The following is a 13,095-nucleotide window of genomic DNA, read 5'->3' on the forward strand; positions in this document are numbered from 1 at the left end:
GCACTGAGTCTTCATTGCTGCTTGCAGGCTTTCTCGGGTTGCGGTGAGCAGGGGCTACTCTTTGTTGTGGTGCATAAGCTTCTCATTGAAGTGGCTTCTCCTGTTGTGGAGCACAAGCTCTAGACCCATGGGCGTCAGTAGGTGCAGCACACGGGCTGTGTGGGCACTACAGCATCAGCTAAGTAGTTTTGGTGCATGGCCTGTAGTTGCCCGTGGCATATGGAATCTTCCTGAACCAGAGATTGAACCCACGTTTCCTGCATTGGCAGGTAGATTCTTATGCACTGTACCACGAGGGGAGTCCACCAAAGTGATTCTGAAATGTGTTCCATTGAGAACCATTTCTCTAGGTCCTTGGAATTGACTGAGACTTTTATAAAGGATAAAACCATTCAAGATGAGACTCTTCATGATGATAGGTTCCTATCATAATGATAAACACATGAATTTCCCATGGAATTTTTTGCTGTGTAAATGGGAAAATGGGACTTCCCAGGTGGCTCAGTGGTAAAAAATCCACCTGTCAATGTAGGAGACTCGGGCTTGATCCCTGGGTTGGGAAGATCCCCTGGAGAAGGAAGTGGCAACCCACTCCAGTATTCTTGCCTGGAAAATCCATGGACAGAGGAGTCTGGCGGGCTACAGTCCATGAGATCGCAAAAGAATCTTTTGCTCAACTGCGAAAGAGTTAGCTGACTCACTTTGCTGTACAGTAGAAACAAACAACATTGGAAAGCAACTATATTCCAATAAAAATTTTAAAAATATTGTAGAGAAGTTATAAGATTGGAATTAAGATTTGGTTAGTGCTCTTTTATGGCATTACTCTGCCCCCTGTCAAGGGATCAGGTGTGAGGAACATCGGGTAAAGATGGGATAATGAAAGTTAAACTTGGAAAAAAATGAAAGAAGTATATGATTCAGTAAAATTAAAATATGTAAAGAGTTTAATCTTCATTATTATAGATAAAAAATTTTTTTATGGAATAATTACTCATCTGCTTAAAAAACTTCTTCCAGAATGATGCTTAACTTAGAAAAGGATTAAGGGTCTTAAATATTAAATCAATTATTTTATGAACAGTTTTTCTTAGAGCAAATTAAACTATGTCAGGTAGAAATCAAAGGCCTATAAAATATACTTGCTTTTAAGCCTAACTATGTCATTTCTTTTCCTGGCTAGATGTTGATGATGGAGACACAGTGACAGATTTCATGGCTCAAGAGCGAGAACGAGGCATAACTATTCAGTCAGCTGCTGTCACATTTGATTGGAAGGGGTACAGAATCAATCTTATTGATACACCAGGTATAGTGCTGTTTCAGCAGTGCAGAGATGCTACATTATTTTGAGGTTTTTTTATTTGTGTGTGTGTGTGTGTGTGTGTGTGTTTTTTTAATCGTGGTAAAAAAACATATAAAATTCACCATCTTAATAATTTTAAAGTGTACCGTTCAGTAGAGTAAGATTGTTCACATTATTGTGAAATAGATATCCAGAACTTTTTCATTTTTTTTGAACTGAAACTCTGTACACTTAAGCAGCCTCTCTTCTTTGTCCCTTTGACTGACCTCTGGTAGCCGCCATTCTACTTTCTCGATCTAGAAGACTGACTACTTTAGATACTGCTTATAATAGAATTGTACACTATTTGTCGTTTTGTGACAGGCTTATTTCACTTAGCAAAACTTTTTAGGGTTCATCTGTATTGTAGCCTGTGACAGTACTTCCTTCCTTTTGAAGGCTATGTAGTATTCCATTGCCCATAAGTAAGACATTATGGTATACATACAAAATTTTGTGTATATACAGAAATATATGGTGAATATTTGAATACAAAAAATTGATGAATATTTGGGTTGCTTCCACCTCTTGGTTATTGTGAATAGTGCCCTTTTGAACATGGAGGTGTAAATATCTCTTTGAAATTATCCTTTCAGTTCTTTTGGGTGTATACCCAAAAGTGGGATTGCTGGATCATGTGGTGGTGGTGGTTGGGATTGTGGTTTAAAGATTTTAGGTGTTATATTTCTCATCTTTTTCTTAGGTCATGTGGATTTTACCTTGGAGGTTGAGCGCTGCCTGAGAGTGTTAGATGGTGCAGTGGCCGTGTTTGATGCCTCTGCCGGTGTAGAGGTAAAAAATATTGCCCAAGTAAAGGTAGAAAGTATTATTTTTTAAAAAAAGTAGAATGCATCAGATTGATTTAACGATAACCCTTTATTTGGTAAGCTGAAATTGATATTATTATAGCCCTTTATTTCATAAGCTCAAATCGGTGGTCTTGTAACCCTTTATTTGATAAGCTCATAAAGTCCAATTATGATGAAAAGAATTTGGAATAATTTGGAATTTAATGTTGAGATGTGATCTGTATATGATCTCATGTACTTCAGAGTAAAAGGAAAGTAAAATTTACTTTTCTCTAGGAAATAATGAAAGTTGGTTTTGAGAAGAGCTGGATTCTTACTTTCAAGCTAACAAGTTAGTCTGCCATAGCTTTATGGATTCTGGCAGAAGACACAAGATTCCTGAGTCAAGGATGAAGGACTATATTAGTCACCAAAATAGCGATATCCAGAGTAGCAACATTTCCTTATGCTGATTCCTCAAGCCCTAATTCCTTTAGGGTGACTAAAGAGAGGTCAGGTGGCAGCTGCATGTGCAGTGGAACCCTGTGCTTAGAGAATGCAGGTATTATAAGGGGCAGTAGACATGCCTGCTCTCTGCTCTGAAGCGATACATTATCTTCCGGGGTTGTAAGCCTACTGACCTTTTGCTCTGGAAGGAGACACTAGCTGCCATCTCTGAACTGTTCACTATACAAATATCTTTGAAAAGATAGTCCAGAACAAAGGTAGTCAGTGCCTCCCCTGATAAAACATGCAGAAATATGAGCAACATATGAAGGATTTTATCCTAAAACTTAATATAAATCTCCTTGAATAAAACCTGAAAATGATAGCAATAATCCTTAAATTATTGCTCCTGGAGTATGTTATGTTCTCTTTAGCTGGTATTCTGTTTGTTTTGTAATCTCAAGATTGGCTTTACTTTGAATATAGAACCATATTGTTCTTATCTTGATTATTAAAAGTGGTATCTTAATTAAGGGATCAAAATCAGCATACCCCAAAATGGGACAAATTGACACCATGGGCCTCCTGATATTAGGCACTAAGAAGGGTATTGTTTTATTATTTTCTGGCAAAAATGTTTGGCTCATAGTGTGAGAAAACAGACTAACAAATCTAAATTGAAAGATGTTCTCCAAAACAGCAGGCCAAAGCTTTTCAGAAATTGAGAGGAAAAATATAAGGAAAAAACATAAGGAAAATGAATGATTGGGGTTGGGGGGAGCTGGGAAACTATTCTAGATTACAAAATTCTAAAGAGACAAGACTGAATGTAACATATCCTCCTCACTGGAATCCTGGATCAAAAAGGTTACAAAGGACATCTTTGGGAAAATCAGAAATTTGAATATGAAGTATGTATATTAAAGCATTGTGTCAGGGGGCTTCCCTGGCGGTCCATTGTTGAAACTCTGCCATTCCAATGCAGGGAGCATGGGTTCTATCCCTGGTGAAAACTAAGATCCCCCATGCCACAAGGTGCAGCCAGAAATTTTTTTTTAAATGTTAACTTAAATTTCCCTGAATGTGGTCTTTGTAACTGATCATGCAGGGGAATGTCCTTATCCTTAGGAAATGCATGCCGAAGTATTCAGGATTGAGATGTCATGGTACCTGCAACGTGATCTCATGGCTCAGCTCCCATCCACTCACAGACACATACGTGGTTTTAGTTTGGGTGCCAAGATGGGATTAGATGTAGAAGAGATTTATTGGGGGGAATAAAAAGGGAGAAAGAGAAGTAGCAGAGGGTGTTCAGACCACAGGACAGGCTGACACCTGTGAAGAAGGGTAGGAAGGGGGATTCGGGAGGAGGAGTCTCAGGCTACAGCACAGTTACAAGAGAGTTTGACTATACTCTGGGGAGTCTTCAAGACAAAGTTACCTGTTAGAGGAACCCATGTCTTGTGGGAATAGACCTACATTATTACTCTGCTGAACTTAGTCATTAGCTGGGAACAGCCCCCAAGAAGGGGGCCCTTGAGAGAACATGGTGTTGATCTCGAAGGCTAACAGTTGGGACCGTCAGTTAATCGTGCTCTGCATGGTGGTTTCAAGTGGCACATTTTCAGAGCCACCACACACATAATGTGTACAGAGGCATGTGTTTATGTATAGAGAGAAAAAGGGCAAGTGTAACAGAATGTTAATATTTGGTAAATCTAGGTGAATGAAGAGTACATGGGTATTTATTGTACTGTTCTTTCCCCTTTTTTATAGATTTGAAATGTTTCAAAGAAAAGTTGGAGGGGAAATAAAAGTTATTGTCTATCACCTGAGGACCCTTGACAGACAGTGATATTTGCTTGATATAAAGCCTGACACTGAGGTCAATTATACACTATTATTTGTGTTTCTTTGAGTCACTTCATTTCCTAATGGTTGCATCCTTCCTATCATTATAATTCTTTACAGGCATTTGACACTTAATCATTCAGACAGATTACATTATTTACAAGATTGAAATATGCTTAGTAGGAAGTTTCTGAATTTGTGATACAGGAGGCTGTTATTTGCTAAAATAGTAGATGAGGTTTTAGCTGGCTGGAGTGATGGGAGTTTTGTTTCTTAATATGTTTTGTTTCTTGGGAAATTTATAATGTATATCCCCCCTACAACTCACATAAAAATCAGTGGGGCTACTAGGTAACAATTTCTTAGAAAAGACACAGGAAACAAAAAACAAAATTGATTCATTCAGTTCAGTTCAGTCACTCAGTTGTGTCCGACTCTTTGCGACCCCATGAATCACAGCACGCCAGGCCTCCCTGTCCATCACCAACTCCCGGAGTTCACTCAGACTCACGTCCATCAAGTCAGTGATGCCATCCAGCCATCTCATCCTCTGTCATCCCCTTCTCCTCCTGCCCCCAATCCCTCCCAGCATCAGAGTCTTTTCCAATGAGTCAATTCTTGGCATGAGGTGGCCAAAGTACTGGAGTTTCAGCGTTAGCATCATTCCTTCCAAAGAAATCCCAGGGCTGATCTTCAGAATGGACTAGTTGGATCTCCTTGCAGTCCAAGGGACTGTCAAGAGTCTTCTCCAACACCACAGTTCAAAAGCATCAGTTCTTCGGGAAATGCAAATTAAAATTACAAAGAGACCATTTCATACCCACAAGAATAGCTAAAATTAAAAAGAATGATGGCAAATCTTGGTTGAGGATGTGCAGTAATTGGAACTCTTACATGTTATTGGTGGGACTGTGAAATACTATACCCACAGTGGAAGACTATTTGGCAGTTTCTTGTAAAATTAAGTATACACTTGTCCTTGTTGTTGTTCAGTCACCCAGTCATGTTCAACTCTTTGTGACCCCGTGGACTGTTGTAGCATACTAGGCTTTATACAGAGGTATTTAGCAGTAAAAATTAACTAGTATATGCAACAATGGGAATGAATGTTGAAAACGTTATATTGGGTGAAAATGCTGTGCTATTTATATGAGGTTCAACAATAGGCAGAATGAATCTTGGGACATAAAAATCTCTAATGTTCTATGTGTTCTATCTCTTCACTGGGATAGTAGTTATACAAATATACACACTTATCAAAATTCATTGAACTGGACTCTTAAAATCTGTATACAGTTGACCCTCAAACAACATGAGTTTGAACTTCATGGGTTTGCTTACAAGTGGATTTTTTTCGCTAAATAGGGGCTTCAGACTCCATAAGCCAGGGTTGGTTGAATCTGCAGATGCAAAACTGCAGATAAGGAAGGCCAACTGTAAAGTTAAAAGTGGACTTTTGAGTTTGCAGAGGTTTGCACCCTAATCCCTGTGTTGTTCAGGGGGCAGCTAGCTGTATTTTATTGTATATTAAGTTTTACCTAATAAATGACAAACTGGTATCTATTTTAACAGTGTCAGCACATTAGGTTTTTAAAAGTCTAGGCTCTACTAGGCAAACTGTTTATATTTAACACGTACAGAAAGTAGAATTAAAAGAAGCCAAGTAAAAAAGCATATGAGAATTGTGACTTAGAAATACAGGTGTTGGCTTCCTTTCCCCTCCTTAAATTTTCTTCAGTTTACATGAGTATTCAAACATTCACAGTAAAAATACTTGATTTTTGTCATAGTAGCATTTTATAGTACATTCCTATTTGTTCTTTTCACATTACAACTGTCTGAATTAATTAAGGCAAAAGTCCATATTGCACAGATCAGAAAACTGACGAGTTCAGTATTATATGATGTTACCAAGTGTGATTGTTACTAAGTAAGGTGAAGCCAAACAAAGAAGGTCTTGTGATTCTTGGTTAAGTCCTCTCTCTGTGACTCCCAGTACTTCTCAGTGGTTCATTTTCTTTGTCTTGCATCCTGGTTCACCCAGAGTATTCTTAGCTGGAAGCATAGTCTTCAGGCATACTTGATCAATTTTTCAGCTGTTTTAACCTGACAGCATTAGCACGGGTCCAGAGGGCTGCCGTCTGTGGGGTCGCACAGAGTCGGACACGACTGAAGTGACTTAGCAGTAGCAGCAGCAGCAGAGATATATGTGCAGTGGCACTAGTTATGCTAGAACAGGGCCCAGTTCCGTTACAGTGCAGGCTGAGGTCTGCTTATTTCACGTGTAGTAACGGTTGTTTTTGTCAAATATGTGTTTTTTTCCTTATCTTTGCTTTAGGCACAAACTCTTACAGTATGGAGGCAAGCTGATAAGCACAAGGTACCTCGAATCTGTTTTTTAAACAAGATGGACAAAATTGGAGCAAGGTATTTAAAATGTGTTTCTTTGGCTTATCAAAGTAATATTATTTGAGCTTTTAATGCACTATAACTTAAATTTAGAAACAGCTATTCCCTATAAAGTATAATCTATTCCATGGTATCCCAATTCAATCCATGGTACCTATTCCATGATATCCTAATTCAGTCCCATTTAAAAAAAATTCAAAGCAGCTAATAGATAAAGAAACAATGTGGGATTAATAGAGAGCTGATGATGAAGCGCTCTGATTCTGAAGTAGAGAGGCTTTATCCTATTTTTTAGGCTTCTGACAGAGTGATGTCTCACTGATTCCATTGGCTCTATTTAGAGCTGTATGGCTGAGTCCTTGTATTGCTGAATGGTGTTCCTGTCATTGCTAACGGTAGAGGGTGGAGAATTGTTTCCTGTAGTTGCCTCAGTGAGTGATGCTCATCCTTGTCCCTGATTTTCTTTAGCTACTGGGTAAAATGCTCTCAATGAAAAGAAACTAGGAAGGAGACCATAGGTGTTTTGAGACCTGCACATAGGGCAAACACGTTAAGGCTGAGATGTAGTGGTAATTCCGCAGACTTAGAGTGGTGATCCTAAATGGATACGTTATTCTGAGAGCAGAACTCAGACAGTCAAGAATGTATGAAGGATTTGGAGAAAATGAGGAAGGGTGAGAATTAAGAATTCTGATGATTCTGGGGAAATGTGAAAGGGGGCAGTCCTGATCTGTGGTATGGGAGTGACAGTTAGAAACCATAAACTGTGTCTCTTCTAATACCACACAGGTATGCTTTGTGTTTCTGTCACTCTGTATAGTAATTCTAAGGCTGCTGGTTTAAAGGACTTTTGTCTTGATGAGTAAAAGCACAGCAACCTTCAAAATGTGCTAGACTAAAGTTCTGACCATTTTCTGTTTGGAGTTCCTTGAGATTGATAGAAGTACTGACTGACAGAACCTGTAATGATGGGAGGGAGATGACTGGATACTAGGTTGCTGCTTAAAGACATTGGGACCAGAATGATCTGCATGTCTGTATGAATCAGCCCTCATACCAAAGATGGCATGTGTTCTGTAGGTAGCCAGCCCTAGTGTTAGCACAGAAATGAACAGTATAGCATATGATATGAAGAATGCCTGAGATAAAAGTATAGAAAAGTAAGGCTGGCTCTAGTCATGTGTGATAACAAACGTATTGATATTTGTTAGAAGAAAGAATCTTTGACTTGTAATCATAAATCTTGCATTTGAATCTTAACTCCAGTTTATTCTGTGTGACTTTGATCAATTCATTTAATCTTAACCTCAAACTTTAGTTAAATGAAGCTCACAGTAATAAAATACCCTAAATACACGTGTGACAGAATTATGATAGATTCTCAGTTACTTTTATCTGAAAAGTGAAAATGTTAATCACTCAGGTATGTCTGACTCTTTGTGATCCCATGGATTATAGCCTGCCAGGCTCCTCTGTCCATGGAATTCTTCAGGCAAGAGTACTAGAGTGGGTTGCCATTCCCTTCTCTAGGGACTGTTAATCTGAAATTAACATTAAAAGATTAGACAAGATGTCCTGTGGAAAAATGTTAAATGGTAAACATTAGGAGCAATTTAGGGTTATAATTTTAGAGAACATTCTTAAATCCTATTTTAAGAATCTTAACATTTTTAATTATTTTACAGTTTTAACTATGCAGTTGAAAGCATCAGAGAGAAGTTGAAGGCAAAACCTTTGCTTTTACAGGTTGGTTGATTAATATTTGGTTTAATTAATATGAACAGATCCTTCTTAGTTTCCTTATCAGTTTATTGTGTTATTATTATATACATTTTTGAAGCTATCTCAGATCCTTTTGGAAGAAGTTAGGATATAAGTAAAAATAGATTTAGATTATGATAATGATGATAAGAGACATTTGGGAGTGAGTGGGGGAAGTTATATCACCAGTATAGTTTTGAGTTCTAATGATCATTTACTAAAATGTTTGTCTCACTCTGACTTAGTTACCAATTGGTGAAGGCAAAGCTTTCAAAGGAGTGGTGGATATAGTAAGTAAAGAAAAACTTCTTTGGAATCCCAATTCAGATGATGGAAAAGACTTTGAGAGAAAACCCCTCTTGGAAATGAGTGATCCTAAATTGCTGAAAGAAACAACGGAAGCAAGGAATGCCTTAATTGAACAAGTAAAGTAAATACTTTGAGCTTAAAGTTGCTTAAATATTTAGAAACTTAAAAAAAATGTTTACTGTGACATTTCATCTAAATTTACAAATAGAATATATAAAGTATAATACTGTGAACACCAGTGTAATCACCGCCCAGCGTAAGAAGTAGAATATTAGCAATACTCTTGAGTCTCTGTGTGCTACTTCCTGATCTCTCCCTTCCACTAATCTCTACCCCCCACCACCACCTTGATTGCAGTATTTATCTTTCATTTGCTTTACTTTATAGTTTACTACAGATATATACCTCATTTTCCGTGTTTTTGAATTTTACTTAAATGGGGCTTCCCTGGTAGCTCAGCTGGCAAAGAATCTGCCTGCAATGCAGGAGACCTGGGTTTGATCCCTGGGTTGGGAAGATCCCCTAGAGAAGGGAAAGACTACCCATGCCAGTATTCTAGCCTGGAGAAGCCCATGGACTGTATAATCCATGGGGTTGCAAAGAATCAGACACAACTGAGCGACTCTCCCTTAAATGAAATGATACTGTTTGTATTTTATTACGTTTCTCAACATGTTGGAGATTCATTCATGTGTGACGTGTGGTTATACTTCATTTGTTTTCAGTCTTCTCTAGTGTTCCAGTATAATATTATCCTACAGTTTATTGTCTGTTCTCCTGTGAATGGACTTGAGGTTGTTTCCTCTTTTTTTGTTGTGGTGAACAGTGTTTCTGTGAACATCTTGGTATGTATCTCTTTGTACACATTGCAAGAATTTGCTAAATATAAGAGTGGAATTGCTAGGTCAAAGAGTGTCATCTTTTTTACATTGGCGGATGGCCTATATAGTATTCCCATTTTATAGGTGGGGAAACAGAGGATTAGAGTGCTTTAATAAATTGTCATATAGCTAATGAGCAGTAGAATGGGAATCTGAACCCAGACTGTCTTAGTTAGAGCTAGAGCTCTTACCTGTTTTGCTATACTCTGTAATTTGAGGTGGAGGGGGCTTAAAAAGAATACAAGCGGAATCAATAATTAGGTACATAACTGGTTCCCCTCTGAGGTGTTTTGACTTGTACCAAAGAGCTATCGGTTTCCCTGGTGGCTCAGACGGTAAAGAATCCGCCTGCAATGCGGGAGACCTGGGTTCGAACCTTGCCTGGAGAATGCCCATGGACAGAAGAGCCTCCACAGTTCATGGAGTTGCAAAGAGTCAGACACAACTGAGTGACTAAGTGCACGCACATGCATACACGCACATACCCCTCTACCTATCAGTACACACACACATAACCCTCAGCCTATCAGTACACACATACCCCTCTACACACACCCCCCCCCACCTATCAGTACACACACACACACACACACACCTCTACCTATCAGTATACTCAAACACACACATCCCTCTACCTATCAGTACACACACACACACCTCTACCTATCAGTACACACACACACACACCTCTACCTATCAGTACACACACACACACACCTCTACCTATCAGTACACACACACACACACACACACACCCCCACCCCTCTACCTATCAGTACACACACACCCACACACCCCTCTACCTATCAGTACACACACACACACACACCTCTACCTATCAGTACATACACACACACACCCCTCTACCTATCAGTACACACACACACATATACCCCTCTACCTATCAGTACACACACACACACACACACCTTTCTACCTATCAGTACACACACACACACACACACACACACACACACACACCTTTCTACCTATCAGTACACATACACACCCACCTCTACCTATCAGTACACACACACCCACACACCCCTCTACCTATCAGTACACACACACACATCTTTCTACCTATCAGTACACATACACACCCACCTCTATCTATCAGTACACACACACACACACAGCCCCCTCTACCTATCAGTACACACACACACACCCCCCTCTACCTATCAGTACACACACACACCCCTCTACCTATCAGTACACTCACACACACACCCCTCTACCTATTAGTACACACACACACACCTACCTCTACCTATCAGTACACACACACACCTACCTCTACCTATCAGCTCACACACACACACAGCCCCCTCTACCAATCAGTACACACACACACACACACCCCTCTACCTATCAGTACACACACACACCTACCTCTACCTATCAGCTCACACACACACACAGCCCCCTCTACCTATCAGTACACACACACACACCTCTACCTATCAGTACACTCACACACACACACACCCCTCTACCTGTCAGTACACACACACACACCTCTGCCTATCAGTACACTCACACACACACACCCCTCTACCTATCAGTACACACACACACACCCCTCTACCTATCCACACCCCTCTACCTATCAGTACACACACACACACACCCCTCTACCGATCAGTGCAGAAACACACACCCCTCTACCTATCAGTACACTCACACACACACACACACCCCTCTACCTGTCAGTACACACACACACACACCTCTGCCTATCAGTATACTCACACACACACACCCCTCTACCTATCAGTACACACACACACACCCCTCTACCTATCAGTTCACACACACACACACACACCCTTCTACCTATCACTACACACACACACCTCTATCAGTACACACACACCCACCCCTCTACCTATCAGTACACACACACACACACCCCTCTACCTATCAGTACACACACACACACACCCCCCTCTACCTATCAATCAGTACACACACACCCACCCACACACCCACCCACACACCTTTCTACCTATTAGTACACACACACACACCTTTCTACCTGTCAGTACACACACACACCCACCTCTACCTATCAGTTCACAGACACACACATAGCCCCCTCTATGTATCAGACACACACACACACACATCCTTCTACCTATCAGTACACACACACACACCTCTACCTATCAGTTCACAGACACACACACAGCCCCCTCTACCTATCAGTACACACACACACACACACACACACACACACACACACACCTTTCTACCTATCAGTACACACACACACCCACCTCTACCTATCAGTACACTCACACACACCTCTACCTATCAGTTCACAGACACACACACAGCCCTCTCTACCTATCAGTACACACACACACACCCCCCTCTACCTATTAGTACACACACACACACCTCTACCTTTCAGTACACACACACACACACACCTCTACCTATCAGTACACACACACACCCCTTTCCCTATCAGTAAACCTAAGAAAGATTTTGTAATATCGTTGAGCCAAATTACACTTGCATGTATATCTCTCTGTGTTCCAGAACATGGTAGTATATAATGAAAATAAGGAAAATTTGAGATGACTATCAGTAGATAGTAATAAAGTATTCATCACAAGGAATACATACATATGTATAGAATTAGAGAATAACAGCATATCACAGCAGCTAGGATAGCTATGATCAAAAAAAAGGAAGAGTTGGCAAGAATGGGGAGAAATTATAACCCTTGTGCCCTGTTTGGGGAATGAAAATGATAGAACTACTATGGAAAACAGTATTGTGGTTCCTCAGAAAATTGAACATAGAATTACCATATGATCTAGCAATTCCACTTCTGAGTATATGTCCAAACAAATTGAAAGCAAGCTCTCAAGCTATTTGTACATTCTTCTTCATAGCAACATTTTTCATACAGCCAAAAAGTGGGAGCAATCCAAGTATTCTTCAGCAGATGAGTGGATAAAATGTGCTATATACACAGTGGAATATTATTCAGCCTTAATAAGGAAATTCTGACATATGCTACAACATGGATGAACTTTGAGGCCCTTATGCTAATAGCCTCGAATAAGCCAATCACAAAAAGATACTGTAGAATATCACTTATATGAAGTAGTTAGAGTCCTCAGCATTATAGAGACAGGAAGTAGAATGATAATTAACCAGGAGCTGGGGGAAAGGGAGAATGATAAAGAGTTTGTTTCATGGATATAGAGTTTTGGTTTGGTGACATGAAAATGTTCTGGAGACTAGTTTTATGACAGTGTGGGAATATACTTAACACTGTTCACTT

The 13,095-nt window shown here is 39.8% G+C and overlaps 1 protein-coding gene across 3 annotated transcripts in view; it reads left to right on the top strand.

Moving 5' to 3' along the window:
- Positions 1–13,095, top strand: part of GFM2 (G elongation factor mitochondrial 2) — a 51,226-nt gene that overhangs the window by 12,576 nt on the left and 25,555 nt on the right. For 2 of the 3 annotated variants that reach the window (XM_018065536.1, XM_018065537.1), the window contains exons 6-10: positions 1,184–1,309; positions 2,049–2,137; positions 6,770–6,858; positions 8,526–8,586; positions 8,847–9,031. In XM_018065536.1, coding sequence (XP_017921025.1) covers positions 1,184–1,309; positions 2,049–2,137; positions 6,770–6,858; positions 8,526–8,586; positions 8,847–9,031 — 550 coding nt within the window. The remainder of the gene's footprint in view (positions 1–1,183; positions 1,310–2,048; positions 2,138–6,769; positions 6,859–8,525; positions 8,587–8,846; positions 9,032–13,095) is intronic. The other variant, XM_018065538.1, reaches the window with a different exon arrangement.

Source organism: Capra hircus, chromosome 20 (genome assembly GCF_001704415.2).
Source record: "Capra hircus breed San Clemente chromosome 20, ASM170441v1, whole genome shotgun sequence".
Classification (NCBI taxonomy): Eukaryota; Metazoa; Chordata; class Mammalia; order Artiodactyla; family Bovidae; genus Capra; species Capra hircus.